The following is a 20,450-nucleotide window of genomic DNA, read 5'->3' on the forward strand; positions in this document are numbered from 1 at the left end:
GAAAGGAATAAACAGGTGAAGAAAATTTAAAGTTACCTGTCACTTCAATTTTGATCAACTTTATTTTAGGTCAGACTATTTTTTTAATGTTTAATGTAATCTTTAATTTCGTAATTTATGTTTAATTTGATCTTTTTTTCTCACAACGTTTAAATTGTTAACGATAAAATATCCACAGCACCAATCAGTGAATTACATATAGTTATTGGCTAACATGGACACATCACCCTTGACACGTCATCATCATCTCCTACGTCCAGAAATCCTAATTTCCCTCTACACAGAAACCCTAGCCACCACATAACCCTAGTTGTCGTCGTTATGCTCAAGGCCAACCACCATCTTCACACCTCCATCATCAGAGATTTTGAAACCTTAACCAGAAACCTTTCGTGAAAATATCACGCATTGGCCACGTCGTTGTTCAAAACGCTCCACCACAAGCATCGCGAAACCGAATCGCGAGTTCCTCGCGCCTTTGAACAACGTCGTCGTGAGGCTTCTTCATTCTCCACCAGCCACCATCAACCTGAAACACAAAAGATCAAAACCCAGAGAACTAGAAATCTCCTTCATCACCAACCTCTTGCCAGCAAAGCCCAAATTGTAGAAACGCAAAGCCGGATCACAATCATCTTCAACGGTCGCACTAGCGCCTCTCTGCAAGCTTCCCCACCGCGCCTTCTTCATTCACCTATAGGAGAAACACCTAGAAGCAAACAAATTATCACGAAGTTCACCAATACCACCGTGAAGGAGAAACCCTAATCTCGTGTGATGGCATTAGAGCAAGCTCTTTCCTAATCTGCAAATGCAAATCTAAAACCCTAATTTTTGGGTGAATAAAGGGGTTGCCACAAGTCAAGCCCTCATTGGTGCAACCATTAGTCAACTCTCATACTAGCCACGTCAGCCAATAATTGTCATGTAATTCACTTATTGGTGTTGTGGACATTTTGCCGTTTTAAACTTCGTCAATAAAAATGAACAAATTGAACATAAATTATGAAATTAGGAACTACATTAAACATTCCAAAAAAAAAATGACTCCCACATCAAACAAAATTGACGAAAATAGAGACTATCAGTGATATTAAGCCTTATTTCAATTATCAAACCATGAGATGGGATATTTGTTACTTTTAAAATGAATTATACTAGTTTGCTTGTTTAATTTATGTATTTTTTTGATTGGTGAGATCTTCATAGGCTTATTTTATTTGTTTATTATACTTATAAATAAACTTACTTATATATAACTATAATTGTTGATATTTCTAATTTTATTATATTTAAAAATACTGTTATTTAGATAATGTGGTTATGTAATTAGTTATTTCAATTATACTATATTTCACAATTTATCTTTTAATTACTAAATTTTGGTTGACAAATAAATATATAAACTATATATATATATATATATATATATATAAACTATATATATATATATATATATATATATATATATATATATATATATATATATTACTTCTCGTAATTATATCTCTTCCCTGATAGAAACCTAATATATGAATATATGTAGTTAATAATATAATAGGTAATAATTTTATATTTTATTTGTAAGTAAAGATGTTAATATATTTAAGCTATTGAATTAACTTGTGGCTGGAGGTTTTGAGATCCTTAAAAATATAGACAGCCAGAAGGTAAAATAAAAGTATAATAGAGTTAGGTTTTATCGATTAACAGGTTAAAGTTTAAGTAGGTTTTCTCTAATTATAGAACCAAGATGCACTATTGTTATCTTTTTATAAATAGGTTTTTTAAAATCCTTTTGACTTTTTTTTAGAGTAATCTCACCTAGAGAAAGTTGGAATTATCCTGAAGAACTTTTGAACTCTACTCTATCAAGATTACAATTAGAGTAACTTTTATTTCTATCTCTTTGCATGTCGGTGATTCTAATAGAATATACTCAAATCATTGATTTGATTTGTTGTGTGTAATAGGTTTATTATTGTGAGTGTAAGCTATAAGAAGTGTTATGAAGCTTTAGGGAGACCAATCGAGATTAGGAGAGTCAATTTTAGCTTATTCATGATTGTGTATAATTCATGTTATTCATATAACCAGATTTACCTAATAATGATTTTGTAGTAACTCAAGAAAGAAGTAAATTATTTTCTTGGATCGTTACGGTTGAAAAAGATTTAAATTAGTAAATAATAATAAATCTTTATAATATTTTAAACACTCGTTTATTTTCAATAATTACTATAAATGTAATTCAAAATTCTTTATGAGAAAAAAATTAATTTTTTTTATAACATGAATTTATAAATGTATGTGTTGTTGTATTTATTTGACTTATCTATACATTTAAATTATTACTTTTATAATTATTTTTACTTTTTTTCCTGTTTCCTAAATAAAATAAAATTGTGTGAATGTAAATTCTAAATAGATAAGTGTTTCAAATACCTTTTTTTGCATTAATTTAAGCAATATTTTTGGACCACAAATTGGAAAATCCAGTCATGTTTTGAGTTAAGTTTACTTTGGTTTTCACATTGAATCAGACATGGTTTAGGATTTTTTTTCTTAATCAATTGCATATAGTGATCTAGCCACGATACTAATGTTTGGAATATAATCTGATACATAATCTAAAGATCCTTAACATCTTTGCAAATGGTTTTCATTTTCATTTCATTAGGAAATTTTGTAGCCAATTCTACACTTGAGAATGGGTAATTGTGGTTTGGGTTATCCCCATCTTTTTTAGTAGGTACTATCACTTAGAAATGGAAATTTTTTTAAGGTTGCGAGTAATTGGTATTTTAATACTCGTCTATACATTAGGTGTGAATAATATATTAAACATATTTACGAATATTTTCTATCCAAAAAATAAAAAAATAATTTATATTTTATTAAATAAAATTTAATTAAAAATAAAATTAATTTATATTTTATAAAGTTAAATTTAATTAAAATTAAATTTTAATTTATATTTAATTTAATTTATATTATATTTTATATATATTTTTTAATTTTATTTTAATAATTTGTAAAAATATATCTTTTAAATATTTTCGAACATTTACGAGTTTTGAGATATCGATAGATAAATTTTAAAACATGTGAATTTTTATCGAATCGAGTTGTAGGTGGAAAATATCTGACCCAACCTATTGGCATACATGCTACCACTCTTTGTCAAGTTTTTAAATATTTTGTGTTTTTTCACTTATTTTGAGAATATTAAAACATCATGAGTGAATCTTCCTACACCTCCCTCACCTTATCTTGCACCTCCAAATTTACCTGTTTGCCCTTCATTTAATAAAAAGTCAAAATGGTAATTAATAAATTAAATTTTTTTAACCCCCAACCATTTTTCTAACTCCCAACCACAAGCACAAAAATATTCCTTCTTTATAAACCCTGAGGTCCCTTAGGTGCACTGTTCTTGGTTTTGCACTGTAGCAGCAGCAAGTAATTTTTGGTTTACTACATTGTAATTGGATTGAATTGTAAGATTTGGAGATACATCGTCACGGCAGGAGGAAGAGGAAGAAGACACTGTGCGCTGGCGAAGGTACGCAACCGAGGAAGAAGACACTGTGCGCCGGCGAAGGTACGCAACCGCACTTCGAGGTGCGGAAAGACTCAACCGCACTTCGAAGTGCGTTTTTTATTATGGGGCCGCACTTTGAAGTGCGGTTTGTGATATCTTTTTTTTTTTATTTTGCATGCTTTTGTTTAATTTTTTCTTGTTTTGTTTGTTTGATGCAATTTTTTTATTTAATGTTTTTTTAATTATATTAGTACAATGCTGGGGTGGTGGTCATAGTGCTGGGTTTTGGGAGATTTATATGCTGTGAGCGAGAGAGGAAGAAAACAGTGTGAGGTTTGGGTAGTGGAATCTGGTAACCGCACTTGGAGGTGCGGAAAGCAGTGGCCGCACTTCGAAGTGCGTTTTTCATTTTGTAGCCGCACTTTGAAATGCGGTTAGTGATATGTAATTTTAATTTTTTTTGTGCATGGTTTTTTTTTTGTTTAATTTTTTTTTCTTTATTTTATTTCATGCATGTTTTTTTATTTAATGATTTTGTAGTTAAATTCCTGCAATCCTTTTTTTTACATGTTTTTTTATTTCTTTTTTTTATGTTTTTTTTATTATGTTATTATTTTTAATTTAAATTTATTGTTTTATGTTATGATTATTTATTTTAAATTTTTTTTTCATGGATTATGGTTAGTCATTACGGAGTGATTAGGGAGTGTATTTAGGTTATCTGAATTTTTAATAATATTTAGGTTATATGAATTTTTTATTAGGGAGTGTTTTTGAATTTTTTATTTGTAATTTAATAAATCTTTAAATTTTAATATTTATTGTAGGTCATATTTAATTATATGAGATGAATAACTATCCATATTTGGATTCTGAAATAAATTCTGATTTTATATCGGAGTTTTCTTATTCTTTAAAAGAAGTGGGTGAGGGTGATTATTCAGATCAATTTTCCACTGATAAAATATTCCCAACACGCGCCGATTTAATTCAATGGGTTCGAAAGATTGCATTTGATCTTGGATTTGTTGTCGTCACTATAAGATCTGACACAACAACTGGTGAAGCTGGTAGAAAGACATTTATTTTGTTAGGCTGTGAAAGAAGCGGGAAGTATAGGAAGTATAAGGCAGATGTTCAACCTAGTTTCTCTGGCACAAGAAAATGTGAGTGTCCGTTTAGGTTGAGGGGTAAACCTAAAGGAGATGGTTGGGTGTTGAAGGTTATGTGCGGCTATCACAGCCATGAATTAGCAGAGACTTTGGTCGGTCATCCTTTCGCGGGTAGGTTAAATGCGGCTGAACAATCAATTCTTGTGGACATGACTAATAGTCAAGTAAAGCCGTCAAATATTCTTTTGACTCTGAAAGAACATAATGAATATAACGTGACAACGATAAAGCAAATATATAATGCGAGGTACACGTACAAACGATCTTTGAGAGGGTCTAGAACGGAAATGCAGCAGTTGATGATGTTGTTATATAGAGACAAATACATCCAGAGAAGTAGATGTTTGGACGATTCTGACGTGGTAAGTGACTTGTTTTGGACACATCCCGATTCAGTGCACTTAGTCAATTCTTTTAATATTGTTTTCTTAATGGATACGACGTACAAGACGAACAAATATCGACTTCCGTTGCTCGAGATTGTGGGAGTCACATCAACTGGTTTGACATTCATAGCCGCCTTTGCATTACTTTCAAGTGAACGCCAAAGTAATTTCACTTGGGCATTGGAAAGGTTCAAAGGATTATTATTGACATCAGAGGGCGGTCCACGCGTTATTATCACTGACAAAGACCTTGCTTTGATAAATGCAATTAATAATGTCTTTCCGGAGACTTATCAGATGTTATGTACATTCCACATTGCGAAAAATGTTAGAGCCAAATGCAAGATGTTAGTGGATAAGGTTGAGTCAGTGGATGTGTTGATGGAAGTGTGGCAGAATGTCATGGATTGTGACGACCAGTCTATGTTTAGTGCTTATGTTCATCGTCTTGAGTATGCCTCTTCTACATGGCCTCTATTTTTTGATTATGTCAACCGCACTTGGATAATTCCGCACTTGAGCCTAACTTTTGGACCACATGACTGTTTCATCTCAGCTGAAGCTTTATCGTGGTCCACACCAAGCAGCTCCATGATATGAGATCGAGCCTCATCATACTCTAACTCCTCAACCTCACAAAATTGTCCCATGATGGATAAGTAGTGGAGCAAATTCATAACGTCATCTAATGTGACAGTCATCTCACCTATCGGTAGGTGGAAAGTATTAGTCTCTATGTGCCACCTCTCCGAAAGGGCAACGATCAATCCATGATCGGCATACTCGTATGAGAGGTTTACTAAACAACCCAACCCCGACATGGAGATATAAGGCTCAATGGCCTCATGATACATTCCAAAATGCTTCAATTTTTTGCCATGGGTGACAACCTTTATCCCCCTTCGATCCTGAATACAAACATAATTATATAAAAAAATGTAACATTTATTAAACAATTAAAATTTAGATTGATGACTAACCCGGCCTTGCCATATGGCAAATGCAACATGCTGGGTATAGTGAGTAAGTAAGGAGGTGTCATGTGGACCTCCTGGGAATCCATCATCTTCAGCTTCGTCTTCATCTTCATCTTCACCTTCACCTTCATGTTCTTCTTGACTACAGTCATGCTGCTGCTGAATATCCTCCTCCTCTAACGTAATCATCCTGACTATGTCCATGCTGTAATAACTCTTCCTGCTCCTCATTATCATGCTCATGAATAACGTCCACGCGATATTCTTCTACTCGTCTTCTACGAGCAGATGCCGTAGGTCGTCTTCTTTCATCTGATGGCTCACTATGAGAGGATGAAGCCTCACCATGATATCCACCTCTAGTTTTAACCATATCTATTAACCAATTATATTATTAACATATTATATACAAAAAAATAATTAATAATGTAATCAAAAATATTCAAACAAATAAAAAATAATATAAAAATCTAAAAATATTACATATATAATAATTAAATTATTACAAAAAATTCCAAATTAATAATTATTATTTATTTCAATAAACAATTTAATTATTATTTTAATTTAAAAAAAATTAAAAAATTTAAAAAAATTAAATAAAATTAAATATACAAAAATAAGAGAGTCACCACATAAATACTTTATATTTCTATATTATTTTGATACCTAGTATAAAAAAAATCTTTTTAACTAGTATAAAAAGCCCATTTTACATTAGTATCTACTGGTTCACATTAGTATCTACTACATATTAGTATCTACTACATTACTATCTACAGTGTATAGTGTCAGTAACCATTTTAAATTAGTACCTACTAGTATAAAAAAATCATTTTACATTAGTATCTACTGGGTATAGTGTAAACAAAAAACACTTCAATAAGAAAACATTTCAAAAAAAATATAAACAATTCAAAAAAAATATCATAGCAACAAGACGAACAGATCAAAAGATTTTTTCAACCACAAATTCAATTCAAATTCAAACGAAGAAACAGTCAAATTCAAATGAAGAAAGAGTGTCAAACTGGAGATCACATATATTATCTATATTTAATTAAAAAAACTAAGTCTGAAAACGCCATTTTTTAAATCCGCTCTCTGTTTTCTCCTTGCCGCAGATCGAAGTTCGGTTCTGTGCTCCGGTTATACGTTTGCCGCAGATCGAACTGCGGTTTCTGCTGCCGCAGTTCGAATTGCGTTAATCCTTGCCGCACTTCCAACTGCGGCTCTGATCCTTTCCGCACTTCCAACTGCGGCGTGCACCTCCAGCGACCTCTGATCCGATCACGACCCACGAACCCAATCACGACCCACGAACCACGAACCCAACCAAGCACATAACAGTAAACAAATATATTACATGATGGAAGCTATTAACCTGGACGCCAGCGAGGAACGCGAGCAAAGCAGCGTCGGATGCCAGAGACAGAGGACGGAGAGAAAAAGAGGGAGGAAGGAGGGGGTGTAGGTCTAGGGTTTTACTGAGATGCGACAGGGAGTGAGATGCGGCAGGGGAAGAAGAAGATGAGTTAAAGTGTTAGGGTTTCAAATTTTATTAACCTTTTTAAACAATTTTTTTCTCTCTTCTCGGTGACTGTGAAAGGACACACTTGGAATTATAATTTTTTTTGGAGGTGCAGGACGAGGGTGGTGAGGTGCAGGGAGAATGACTCAAACATCATAAAGATACTATTGCAAAATTTTGAATAAAAAATTAAAATATTATTAATAATGCTTTGAAATTCAGATGGTGCAATTTTTTAATCGTATTGGCATTATATTCCATTTATAATGTCCAAATAGTACTGTGCGGTTTTGTATTTTATTTTTTTTAGTAGTTTCGTTTGATAGTATCCAGATTTAATGTCAAACTTGGAAAAATTACCACATATAATTTATTTAGTAGTGATGTTATTTGATATCCTAGTTAAGCTGATTTTTAAAATTAAGTTTTATTTTTTTTCCATTTAATAGGTGGATTTTTAAAATATTCCCCTCCCAAAAGTGTACATAAATTGGGTTGGGATAGAGTTAGGGTGAGAAAAAACTAAATTAGTTTATTTTTAATATATTTTCAATAATTCCTTTCGTTTGTTTTATATTTTTGTGAAGCAGTTTTTACATGATATTTTATTAATATATATTTTTGCTTTTTTACTCAAAACACCTTTATACAAGGTTGGATACTCAATAAAAAATTATAGTTAATTTTATTGCATAAAGATAGCTTTTTATCATCTAATAAAAAGGAGGTAATTTTGATAAAAATTAGTACGATGATTATTTTGTATATATTTTAAAAAAAGAAAATTAATTTATATTTTCTTCTAATATATTATTCTTAAAGAATTCAAAATAATTTTTTAATTTCAATCATATTTAGGATACATAATTTCATTATTTTGAAAAGTTAAAAAATTATGTTTGTTTAAACTTAAAAATAAGATAATTTTGAAAAAAAATGTTAAAAGTAAGTATTTTTTTACAAGAAATTACTTATATTTAGATACTACTGTAAAAGCAATTTTTTATGTTATTTTTTTTGTTTTGAAAGTTTTTATTAACTTACTTTTATAAACTATTTAAAAAGATTATATATAAATAAGTTTTTAACTATAATAAGCATGTTTCAAATTAAAATGAAATGATTTTTTCTCGAAAGAATCATATAAAAATCAAATAAGTTATTACTTTTATACCACCGTGTTAATATAACCTAAATATTTTTGTATATCAAAATTGAATAAAAGTACACAAAATTTTATAAAAATTAAAAAAGGTAAAAAAATAAATTTTGATACATTTGTATAATTTAATTCAAAAACGCGTTATTAGTGAATATGATTAAGTTATAACATTAATTAAATTAATATATTAATGTAATAAAAAAACTTTTAAATATTATTAGAAATATATTATTATAAACAAAATAGTCAGCATCTTAAAAGAAGGTCTATATACTAAACGAACAATATTTTAACACTGTCTACGTGTCATTCTGTGATTAGTCCAAAATTATTCCACAATCAATAATAATAATCATAAACACCAATATAAACCAATCACAGAATGACACGTAAACAATGTTAAAATGTTGTCAAAAAAATGTTGTCAAAGTATCATTATCCATACTAGACTGATCCTAAGTCAAAACTTGATATTAGACTCTTTGAATTTTTTTAGTAAGATTTTTTTGATCTTTAGGTTTTTCTTCCCCAACCCATATAGACTAAAGTCAAGTCTATCAGATGGATTAATTTGATAACTGTATTATTTATTTATTACATGATTTAAAGATTTATAATTAATGAGTATGTCTCTCTAATTCATTAGCATTGTTTACATAGAAGGCGATATTATTTTAGAAAAAAAGTATAGTAAACTACGGTAACAATCACCAATATTTTATCAAATTACATTTTATAATTCTTACTCTTTTCATCATTAAAATGATATGCCCCCCTTTCAGAAATTGTAAATGTAATATTTTAAAATTTTTAAAAGTGTATGCGTAAATTAACATGGCCATCAGGGTTAACTTATATTACTTAGACACAGTAAAAAAAAACTTCTGTCTAGTTCATACACTTAATTATACCAATAATTCAACATCGTTTAAAACTTGAATATAAAGATAATTTAAATATAATTTACTCCTTTAACCTTCTAAGATATTTTTTTAAGAACATACCCACAGAATTTTCAAAGAAATTTTGAAACAGATAACACCTTAAATGTAATAATTAACTTTAATAATATTATATCAACAAATTTAAAATCGAAATAAAACTCTTCAACTAAACTGCATTTTATATATGTATCATTTCTCTTTCGATCGATCGGTGACTTCATGAAATTTGAAAAATCCAGATGAAGAAATATTTGGTACCTATTTTATTCTCATACATATCAAATCAGTTCATTGTCATTTCAATGCCATTAGTACTGCTTGGAAGAGCCCTCTGGCCTTTGAAATTACACATGGATACCATGTGCTGAGGACCACATGTAGTGAAAAACAACTCAGCAGTGTTTTTTACACCAATGGCCAATAGTCAAATTTTGAAACTGATAAGCTCTGAGATTGTTTGCTAGCAGACAAATCTGAAGATAGAGCTTGTGGATGGCACGCAACTAGGGAAGTTTTTGCCTGTGTATATGTCATGGATGATGCTACGCGTGTAGAAATAGACTAAAGTTGCACTTGCATAAATAGTTTAATCAAACACATTTAATAATAGATCAGAGTTGATTTATTAACTGTGACTATAAAATGTATAGGAATATCTTGAGAAGGGTTCATTTTGGTGAGTTGTTCTCTGAACATAAAAAGTAAAAAATTACTTATGAATACTTAGAGGTTTAAATATGTTCTAAATTCCGCTATATTTTGCTATATGTGCAGGAACAGAAACACATAGGTGTTGGATGGGAACCAAAATAAGTGATGATAAATATTACAGAGATTTAACATATATATCTTCTTACAGAGAATAACAGTAAAAATATATAAACGAGATCTTTATTAGAAATCTCACATCAAACTAAAAATAAAACAAATTTACATGTAAACTTCATCTTAAAAACCAATCAGCTCTTTAGAAATGAATTAAACTTAAAGTTCTTAACCATATTAAAGTCAGTTTTTCTTAACACTTCCTAATTAATAAAAAAATCTGTATAATCAAATAGTTGTAGATTTGTAGAGTTGGGGTAAGCACTGCTCATATTCCATTTATGCAAAAACATCTTCACTAACATGACAGTATAGTACATTGTAGGCACGTTGATTTTGAATCTGTGGGTTAATTTGTAATCTGTACTGAACGCTGGTATTCTGTGATCAGTATCCATGTTGTTTACAACTCCATCTAAATTTTAATGAAAATCTCATTTGACTAACTGAGATTCCAAAAGCAACCGTTCCAATCCTTCCATTTCAAATTGAGCTTTTAAATTAAGACATCTCAATTTACAATTGGACTCAACTGAAATTCACTGAAAAGGCTTTTTAAATTTACTTTTTAAATGGTCATTGGAGATCTCCTGACAGAAAACCAAACATACCCTAGATGATCAAGGACGAAAGGGAAAATTCACTTTCACCAAATTACAACGTTCAAGTAAAAGGGCAATATTTGAAGTGCATATTTGAATACTACTTGCAAATTACAATAACCATTCACGCAAAAAGAGATAGAAAGAGCCCACAAGAACAAACAGGGATTTAACTGATTGTAAAAGCTATTAACAAACATGATGCAAGGTTTTAGAACTTATCTACGCATACACCATCTCTTGTAAACTCATATGCTTCCCTACTCCTTGTTTTCTTCATGCCAGCTGTCACATAAAGTTTTGATCCCTCTGACATAATGGTTGTCACTTTCACCCAGATCAACACTTTTGTCTTCATTCCTTCTATCTCTGCTAGCTTTCCTTTCTCCAAATAACAGGTCACAGTGGTGAAGAAACGCAAGACTGATGAATCCTTGTAGCCTACTTCACATACCTGAGGAATGTAAACGATGAGCTTCCTAGTCTCTTCATTGAATTCATAGTTTGTTGCATCACGAGGAAAGATTCCAATTGGTAGATCATACTCCTTTAGCAACTCTGGTAATGGCTTTTGCATCTTCCCTGTAACGTGATTTCTGTGAGAGCTCAAACGTAATATCAATTAAAATAAAAACGGGATATCAGGGATAACATTCCAATTTTATTACCTTTCCTCAAGTATTATGATGAAAGTAAATATATGTTGAAAAGGGTTGATAAGAGTTAAGCATGTTTCCAAAATCCATGAAAGTGGGATGGTAAACCCAAATACCCAATAAATAATTAGTAATACATTGAGACTCAATAAGCTTGCAATTTATAACTTAAGAAATAATGATTGGATAGAAAGACTGTATGCAACCTGAATTATTAATTTCAAATACAAATTTCATTTTCATCGGTTGTAAATTCCAAATTAAAACTCTAAGTAACACTACAATAATGATATTAATGTACTTTTGTGTGACCTTCAAGGAAGATATCTGTCTGTATTTTATAAATACTAACAGTGATATGTCAAATGGCACCATGAGAATTTAAATCATGTGCTCGTGTAATGAAACATTCAAGAAATGGAGAAATAAGGCAGAAGTATTGGTGGTTTGACATCATTAATGTGTTTAGATAAATTATGTTATCCAGATTATAGAAGTAAAGATAGTAGACCATATAACCAAAATTGTAAAAGGAAAGGTTAATGCAACATACTGGAAAAGTGATTATCAAGAGGAAATGAAATTCGAGGAAGGAAATTATTAATGTAAACCGAGTGTAAGGCACTCAACACAGCTGGAGGGAAATATGGACTAGTATGCATATATAAAGGAGAGGTGAAAAATAGGAGGCTATGAGTGAGGGTGTATGCAGGTCCTCTTGGATACTGTTACCCATTACCAGTTTCAGTTCTCTGTCTTCCATTCCAGAGACACCATACAGGTATAGATAAAACATTGATGTCAGTATCCACATTACAAAAGAATAGATTCACCATAACAGAGTATGTTTTGATCTACTTTCTGTCAACTCTTTTACATGGCATTACGTGGATAAATTAAGTGAAATCTTTTACAGCAACACTTGTAGGATGAATGTTCGAGTACTGATTAGATAAGAAATACAAACCTTTTATTTTGTTGACCAACCATTTGGTTCCCCCTTCAATACTGTTTGACAACGACTGATCATCAAAAGAAAATGTGTCAGCATAGAAAATAATCAACCAATGATCATTCTTCGTAAACATTTAGCACATTCTAGCAGTAGCAGAAACATTTCCATTCACAGTTGAACATACGAGAGGGTAAATTATTTCTTACAAGATGAGGTTTGTAACAGAGATGATGAAGGATTACCTAAATTTCTTTCAATTTATCAGCATGCAGGTAAATCGTGCTTAAACACTTAATGCTTGCACCTTTCCCACTAATCATCTCAAACATGCGCGAATATTAGATGCTGAGTAAACAACGGTATTAATCAGCCAACACGCCTTTATTAAGTTAAAATCTTTCAAAGCACATGACAGTTAAAACTCATTTTAACCATATCCTGTCATAATTATACACATTTTAGCCATAAAAGACATTAGACTTTAGCCTATAATGTGACATCACTTAGCATGATCGATCGAAGTAAGAGAATTGTTTTTCATGTCTCATCTCTCTGAATCTTAAATTGATCCTTGAAACATGCTCTCACAAAATTTTATTTACTTGGACAACCAAATAACAGCTTCTCCACCTTCCATTGTACATTCTCAACACAAATTTCCAAACTAAGCATTCAACTCTATATTCCTATGCTAAAATGATCCAATCATCATTCAGTAAACCGATACACCACACATTCAATTTCCCACTGTAGTTATTACAATTTACACCCAACCAAAATTGATCAAATGTAACCTAAAAGCAGGATTCCAATTTGCATAGGATGCCATGCAACAATCCAAAATCCTAATAAATTCACATTTTTTTCCGAATAGCGGGATGATCACATAAAAATCAACAACAACAATTCATGTTATACTTGAATTCAGGAAATTCCCTTTTGACCATGATGAAAAAGAAGAGAAATTTTGAAAGAAAAAGGAAAAAGGGTGGAGAGGGAGGGTACATTGATGTCGTCACCGACGGAATTGAGTTGGCTGGTGGCTTTCTGGTTGAACCAATAGGATCCGACCTTGTTGAATACCTGATCCATTTCGGTCAACAACGTTTGATTTCGATCCCAGAGGAACTTTCTCTCTCTGTCTCTCTTCTTCCTTCAGATAAAGAGAAAGAGAGAGAAAACACAAACGTGATGGAGAAGAAGTACGTGGCTCCTTATTCGCTCGGAGTTTTTCGTCACACTCGATAACTATTTATTTATTATTTTATGGTTTATCACCTCTTTTGGTTTTATTAATCTCAATTATTTATTCATCTTCTCTTATTTCATTTGTGTACCAAATAAGAGAATTTTATATTATATAATGACAAATGTTACTACGTGGAGAAAATAATTATATATGAAGGTAATTTTGAAAAAAGAAATTATATATACAATTAATAGAATCTCATATTATCATAAATTATTAATATTAAAATAGGAAGTTCACTAGTAAAAAACTGGTCTTTTAACGCGCTATATATGTCTCAATTTTATTGAAACTGAAGCGTATAAAAGCTCAATGATATTTTTGTAGTTTTAGAAAAAGTTATATGAACCGAAGGGTGAGAGATTTACTGTCTCGGTTAGGTCAGCAACTGAGGCATAAAGTATTGCCAACTCACCCTACTATCACTTATATAAGCTGACATACTTTATAAATAACATATATTGCTTCGGTTACACTTATAACTCAGGCCTAAACTCTAACACACACCTTCTGCTCCTCTGCAAATCAGTTGCACATAAAAAACTTTTCTGATTGACAAGGATACTGCCTCGGTTATATTTAGAACTAAGGTAGAAAGAGTGCCCGCTACTGCATCAGTTTGTTGGGAACCGAGTCAATATGGTCTTATAGCATCGGTTAGGCACCAACCGAGGCATATAAGGTGAATATACTTTCAAAATTGCCATTATATATTTCATTTTTTAATTACTTTTTGACAATTTAGGCATCGGTTAAGCTAATAACCGAGACAGTATGCCTATATTACTTTGGTTAAGTTTGGAATCGAGGCAGTATAGCGTATTATAATCTCAGAAGTTACGTTTTTGCACTATTCCTCTTCTTCTCGCGCAAACTCTCCTTTTCTTTAATTGTTCTCCAACCACCTTGAAATAGTGTCGTCGCTCCGTGGCCACCACTCCGCCGCTGTTCTCGCGCAAGATTCAGCCTCGCATTGCCTCGCCGCCTGCTTCTCGTTGCTGCCTCGCCGCCGCACTGTCGCTGGCGTGCCGCCTCCACACCATTGCCATTGTGCTCCCTCATAGCACCTTTGCCTCCGTTGTCGTGCCTCCTCTCTTCACGTGGCAACCACAGTTCTCCTTTCTTCACATGGTAAGTTCTCTTTGCTTGCATATTTTTTTTTTGTTTTTCATTTTCAGAACGATGGAAATAGCAATGGTAGTGTTTGTTGATGATAATTTGGGAGAAAGAGGGTTTAGCCATATGAATTAAGGATATTAAAATTAGGTGAATAAAATTTTGAAGATAGGGATGTAGAAATTAGGAATATAGAAATTAGAGAAATAGAAATTGGGGATATTTTTTAATTAAGGATATAGAATTAGGGGAATATATTTTTGGTTTATATTTTTTAATTAAAGATATGCAAATTAGAGAATAATATTTTGAATTGTTTGTACTACATTGGTTGATATGGTGATAAAATAAACTTTAAGGATGTTAGGAATCATGAGACTAATTAATGTGTTGTTTGTTTTTGTCTAGATATTATATTTTTGTGGTGAGGGACATTCATCATTGTTGACCGACTTTCACGCTCCTAGGTTCCTATTCTTAATTTTTTTCCTTTTAATATGAACATGTTATTATTTGTTTGCTTGAATATATTGTATGTTGCATATGTATTATTTGTTTGGTTGAATATATTGTTGTTGTGAATTAACCTTAGTTTTCCGTTTGAGACTCAATAAAAAATTATTTACTATCTCTAGATTTTTTTAAACAAATACTTTTAAAAGTGAATAAAAAGGAGATGGTAATATTAATTTACAAGTATTGAATCTTGAATTGTCCAGTTGGTCAGTTTAAGAAGAGTAATAACTTTTTCATAGTTTATTAATACATAAATTCTAATATACATATCTTAAATTTCATGAAAATTTGCAGTTGTGTTTTGTATTGATCTTCGGGTGTATATTTGATTGTGATTTATAATCACTTTCATTTCGTGTAACCTGAAGATCAATGTGAAATGCTGGCAAAATTTTGTGAAATTTTAGATATGTTGCTTAAAATTTATATGCTTAATAAACTAAAAAAAGTGAATCTTCTTGAATGGGATAGGGTCACACCTTGAATACAAAATAAATCAAAGTAATCATTCAAGATTATTGAAATTGTGTAAATAATTTCAGTAAATATGTGTATGGATCGACATTGGATTAATTCACCACGCATAGTGTCGAGTACGAGAGAGGGGTAGAAGAATTTATACAGTTTGCGGAACGTAACGCAAGTACAAGTGGTGATGATGAAGTCAAGTTTAGATTGGTAAGAACCTCAATGTTTTAACTTTCTTTGTTATATAAATGTATGCTAAAGCAATTTTTGTTTTAATAGTTCCCTTGCAGCACATATGATGTTTAGGAGATTAACTACTACAGTTAAAAAGCTTGCATGGTTGACCCTTAAGGTTTGGTATTTTAGTCCATACTTTGTTACATTTTGTACCATTCCAATGAGTTACTTAACATTTATAATTATGATGATATATTGTAGTGTAATAGACAAATCGGATCATATGAGTGTAGTTACTACATCATGTATTGGATGACCACTATTCGTGCACATGTTATCAGTGGATGGGAAACGGTAATATTTTGGTTTGAATTTTATTTTCTTTATAGTTTAGATTTCGTATACACTAATTGAAATCATTGTGTTTTATGCAGAGATTCAATTTTACTACTTCAATTCTAGAGAAGTTACTTAAACTCGTAAGGAAAGCACTAACTAAATATCTAATTCAATTGTATAATAGTATGTAGTAGATATTAGGATATAGTAAGTTCTAAGTTTATGCTTCTAAGTTGATTTATGCTTTGTACATTATTATTAGTTTAACTTTGTACATTGGATTGGATTGATTTATGCTTCTAAGTTGATTTATGATTACATTGAATTGATTTATGCTTATAAGAAGTTGGTTTATGATTAAAATGAATGGATTTATGTTTTAATATAATTTTTATTGAAAACATATGCTCCTGGACTATTCTGGGTTTATAAATATATGCAGGTTTGTTTCTGCAGTTGGGAATGTCGTAGAAACAAACATGTTTTTTTAAAAAAAGCAGGGGAATACGCCTTGGTTGTAACCATAACCGAGACAGAAAGGCCTCTATGGCATCGATTCTGTTTCTTTTAAAAAATAGGGATTAATTTCAAAATGTGTTGTAATTGCAGGAATTAATCAATTATGTTAAATACATAATCTATTAAATTATTTTACACATTCCAAAAATCAAATTTTATTATATTAACCAATTAAAAACTAGACCCTATCAATTAAATCTGAATAGGTGAGTTTCATAAAAACATTGATCTAATAGATTAGATTTTAAACTTAATCGATTAAGTGTGAATAGTTTCCTCTAATTGGTTTTTCAATGCATAGATATAATCAACTATTCATTATTTAGTTTTTCACAACTTTGAATGATTAATTGAAAATCTAATTAACTATTTTACACCAGTGTAAAAAACATTTTTTATAGAACCTTTTCATGTTAGTTCTAATCTATCGGGTATTGTTGAGATAGTTGATAGGGGAGCAAAGGTTCAACTTAACCCACAATCTCAGTGATATTTGGGTTTTTGATGATGACAACAAATAATTAATAATACATGTGTATTGTGTTACATATTCTATATTTGCATGTTATATGCTTTTGATCAATGTGTTAAATATGTTTTAGCATATATGAAAGCATGATTGTGTTGTTCATTGCATATTATTGTGTTACATATGTGTTTTTATATGTGAATGCATGACATATGTTGTTAAAAAGGAAAACCACAAACACTTATGTTGAACTTTAAATGTGTGGCAAAATAACAGTTTTAAGTCGATTTCATTGTGGGATGAATCGATTAAAACTCGTGTCTTTGTATAAACTATTTTCAAGTGTGCTGTGAGATTTTTTCAAAGAGAAAGTTTTTCAAAACAATGCTTAAAATTGTTACTTATTCGATTGTTTGTGTGTTGTATTCGATTAAGTCTGTTATTGTTTTGAAATTTTGTTAATGCTTGACATAACAGTCTAACGATCATATTTTTAATTGTGTTGACCAAGATTAAATGATAGTCAACTGCATTAATTGTGCATTCAATTAATTGTCGTGTTTGCTGCTAACTGTTATAACAAAATTGTTATATTCGATTACTTTAGTAGCTGAGTCGATTAAATTCCATCGTAGATATATTATTCTATAAATTGACGTGAATTTGATTTCTATAAGAACTTTTGTGATTCTAAAATTTTCATATCTTTTGCAGAAAGTTGTGATCTTACAAAAGGAAAAGAAAAGCTCCAAGAAAAAAGAGTGACTAGGGTGATCAATTACTTATGATTTCTTGAAGAGCAAGACTGTTGTGTTTTTCGAAGGCTGATCAACTTGCACATTTAGGTTTCATTGAGCGATCAAATTCTGCAATCTTTTGAAGATTGGTTTGAGCTTCCCTATTGTGATTACAAGAAGAAGAGCGTGTGACATTCTTGACTTTAAGAGTGTCTCAAAGGGTTTAGATGGCAAGAGAGGGGATTCTTGGTGCTGGTCTTGTTGTGTACTACCTATATTTTTATTAGAGGGTTAGAGAGGTGTTTTATATTTTTAACGTGTGGTCGCTATAAAAGCCTTGTTGTAAAACCCTTGATCATTATTGTTGAAAATAGAATGACTTGATTTCTCACACCAAGAGGGGGGTGAATTGGTGAAATGTAGAAACAAAGTTTTCTTTAAATCTTTTTCGCAAAGTGGATGCCTCTAAAAGCTTTCTTAAAACACAAGGAAAAAGATTTGTTTATGCAGTGGAAATGTAGTTGATTTAATGTAGTATGAAGTCGACTGAATAAAAGTACAGGGATAGAAAAATCAAACACTGGGTTTTTTATACTAGTTCGGCCAAGCCTATATCTAATGTTCTTCCAACCAAAGGTTTTTGTAGCCACCTCACGTCAAAAATATAAAACACCTCACTAACTCTCTAATCAAAATATAGGCATATACAAAACAAACTAGTAGCAAGAATACCCTCTCCTGTAGTCCAACCCTTTGAGCCACCCTCAAAGTCAAGAACGCATCATGCTCTTCTTCCTATAATCACAACAGAGAAACCACAAACCAATCTTTACAAGATTGTAGCCTCTGATCTTTTAGTAACACCCAAATATGCAGATTATGATCAACCTTTATAAGTGCAGATAACTTGCTCTTCAAGAATCCACAAGTGGATGAACACCACAGTCACTTCTTGTTTCTTGGATTTCTTTTTCCTTTCTCTATAAGAATGCACTCTCTGCAAAATATCGCAAAACTGTTAGAATCACAGTTCAGATGCATTTTAATCGACTTAGTTACTAGTGCAGTCGAATGTAACAATTTAGTCAAAGGAGTTAGCAGCAATTAATGCAGTTAATTGAATGTGCAATTAATGCAATCGATCCATAATAAATGCTTGGTCAACATATATAAAAATATAGTCGTTGTGACATTTAACACAAGCATTAACAGAATTTCAAAACTGTAACAGACTTAGTCGAATGCAAGTTGCATATACTCAACTATGTAACACAGTTAAACATAGTTTTGAAAAGCTTCTTCTTTGAAAAACCTCACAACACACTTTTAACAAGTTTGTGCAAAGCCACGAGTTTTAGTCGATTCACCCCATAATGAAGTCGACTTAAAACTATTGTTTTGTGACATAATAAAAAGTTAAACATAAGTGCTTATGGTTTTCATTCTATAAAACATCAGACATGCATTCACCAATAAAATCAATTATATATCACAGTGAAATGCAATGTATCAACAAAATCATGTTCTCCATGCTTTAAACAGATTTATACATTGATTAAAACATGTAGCAATTAAGCAATAGAACATGTAACACTTAAACATCACATGTGTTATTAATTATGTTTTCATCGTCAAAAACCAGAAGCTCTGAGATTGTAGGTTCATCTAAACCAGTGCTCTTCCTATCAACAATCACAACAATTATAGTGCATTGGCTTCCTGTGGTTGGAAGGACACTAGATATAGGCATGACCAAACCAGTATAAAAACACAGTGTTTGAATTTTCATCTCTACTCTCTTTATTAAATCGATTACGTTCTGCATTCATTCGATTAAGTTTCCACTGCATTGAAAATCTTTTACCTTGCGATTTAAGAAAAGTATAAAGGCATCATTTTTGTGAAAAAGATTTTAATAGATTTTGTTTTTACATTTCACCAATTCACCCCCCTCTTGGTGTGAAAAATTACGCCATTCTATTTGAACAATTGGCACTAGAGCTGGTTTTCATAAAATATTTGAAAAACTAATCGAATACTATTTCCGATTAATCGATTGATCCTGGAAAATGGCTTTCAATTCTCAAACCTTTGGTGAAGGTGCTT

At 31.2% G+C, this 20,450-nt stretch overlaps 2 protein-coding genes and 1 pseudogene across 2 annotated transcripts; 1 reads left to right on the forward strand and 2 right to left on the reverse strand.

Moving 5' to 3' along the window:
* The first annotated feature begins 4,391 nt into the window (after window positions 1-4,391).
* On the forward strand, window positions 4,392-5,454 carry LOC148190850 (protein FAR-RED ELONGATED HYPOCOTYL 3-like). The gene is made up of 2 exons (XM_088101195.1): window positions 4,392-5,290; window positions 5,400-5,454. The coding sequence occupies exons 1-2, from the start codon at window positions 4,392-4,394 to the stop codon at window positions 5,452-5,454; spliced, it is 954 nt and encodes a 317-aa protein (XP_087957321.1).
* Window positions 5,455-5,587: 133 nt separating this feature from the next.
* Window positions 5,588-6,517, reverse strand: LOC148190851 (uncharacterized; annotated as a pseudogene).
* Window positions 6,518-11,132: 4,615 nt separating this feature from the next.
* On the reverse strand, window positions 11,133-13,983 carry LOC148190852 (uncharacterized protein At5g01610-like). The gene is made up of 3 exons (XM_088101538.1): window positions 13,760-13,983; window positions 12,767-12,821; window positions 11,133-11,725 (listed from the first exon to the last, which is right to left on the reverse strand). Exons 1-3 carry the CDS (start codon window positions 13,844-13,846, stop codon window positions 11,355-11,357), a joined length of 513 nt encoding a protein of 170 aa, XP_087957664.1. The 5' UTR covers window positions 13,847-13,983; the 3' UTR covers window positions 11,133-11,354.
* Between the last annotated feature and the right edge of the window lie 6,467 nt (window positions 13,984-20,450).

The sequence above is a fragment of the Vigna umbellata genome, chromosome 11 (genome assembly GCF_029865625.1).
Source record: "Vigna umbellata cultivar VRB3 chromosome 11, Vumbellata_1.0, whole genome shotgun sequence".
Lineage (NCBI taxonomy): Eukaryota > Viridiplantae > Streptophyta > Magnoliopsida > Fabales > Fabaceae > Vigna > Vigna umbellata.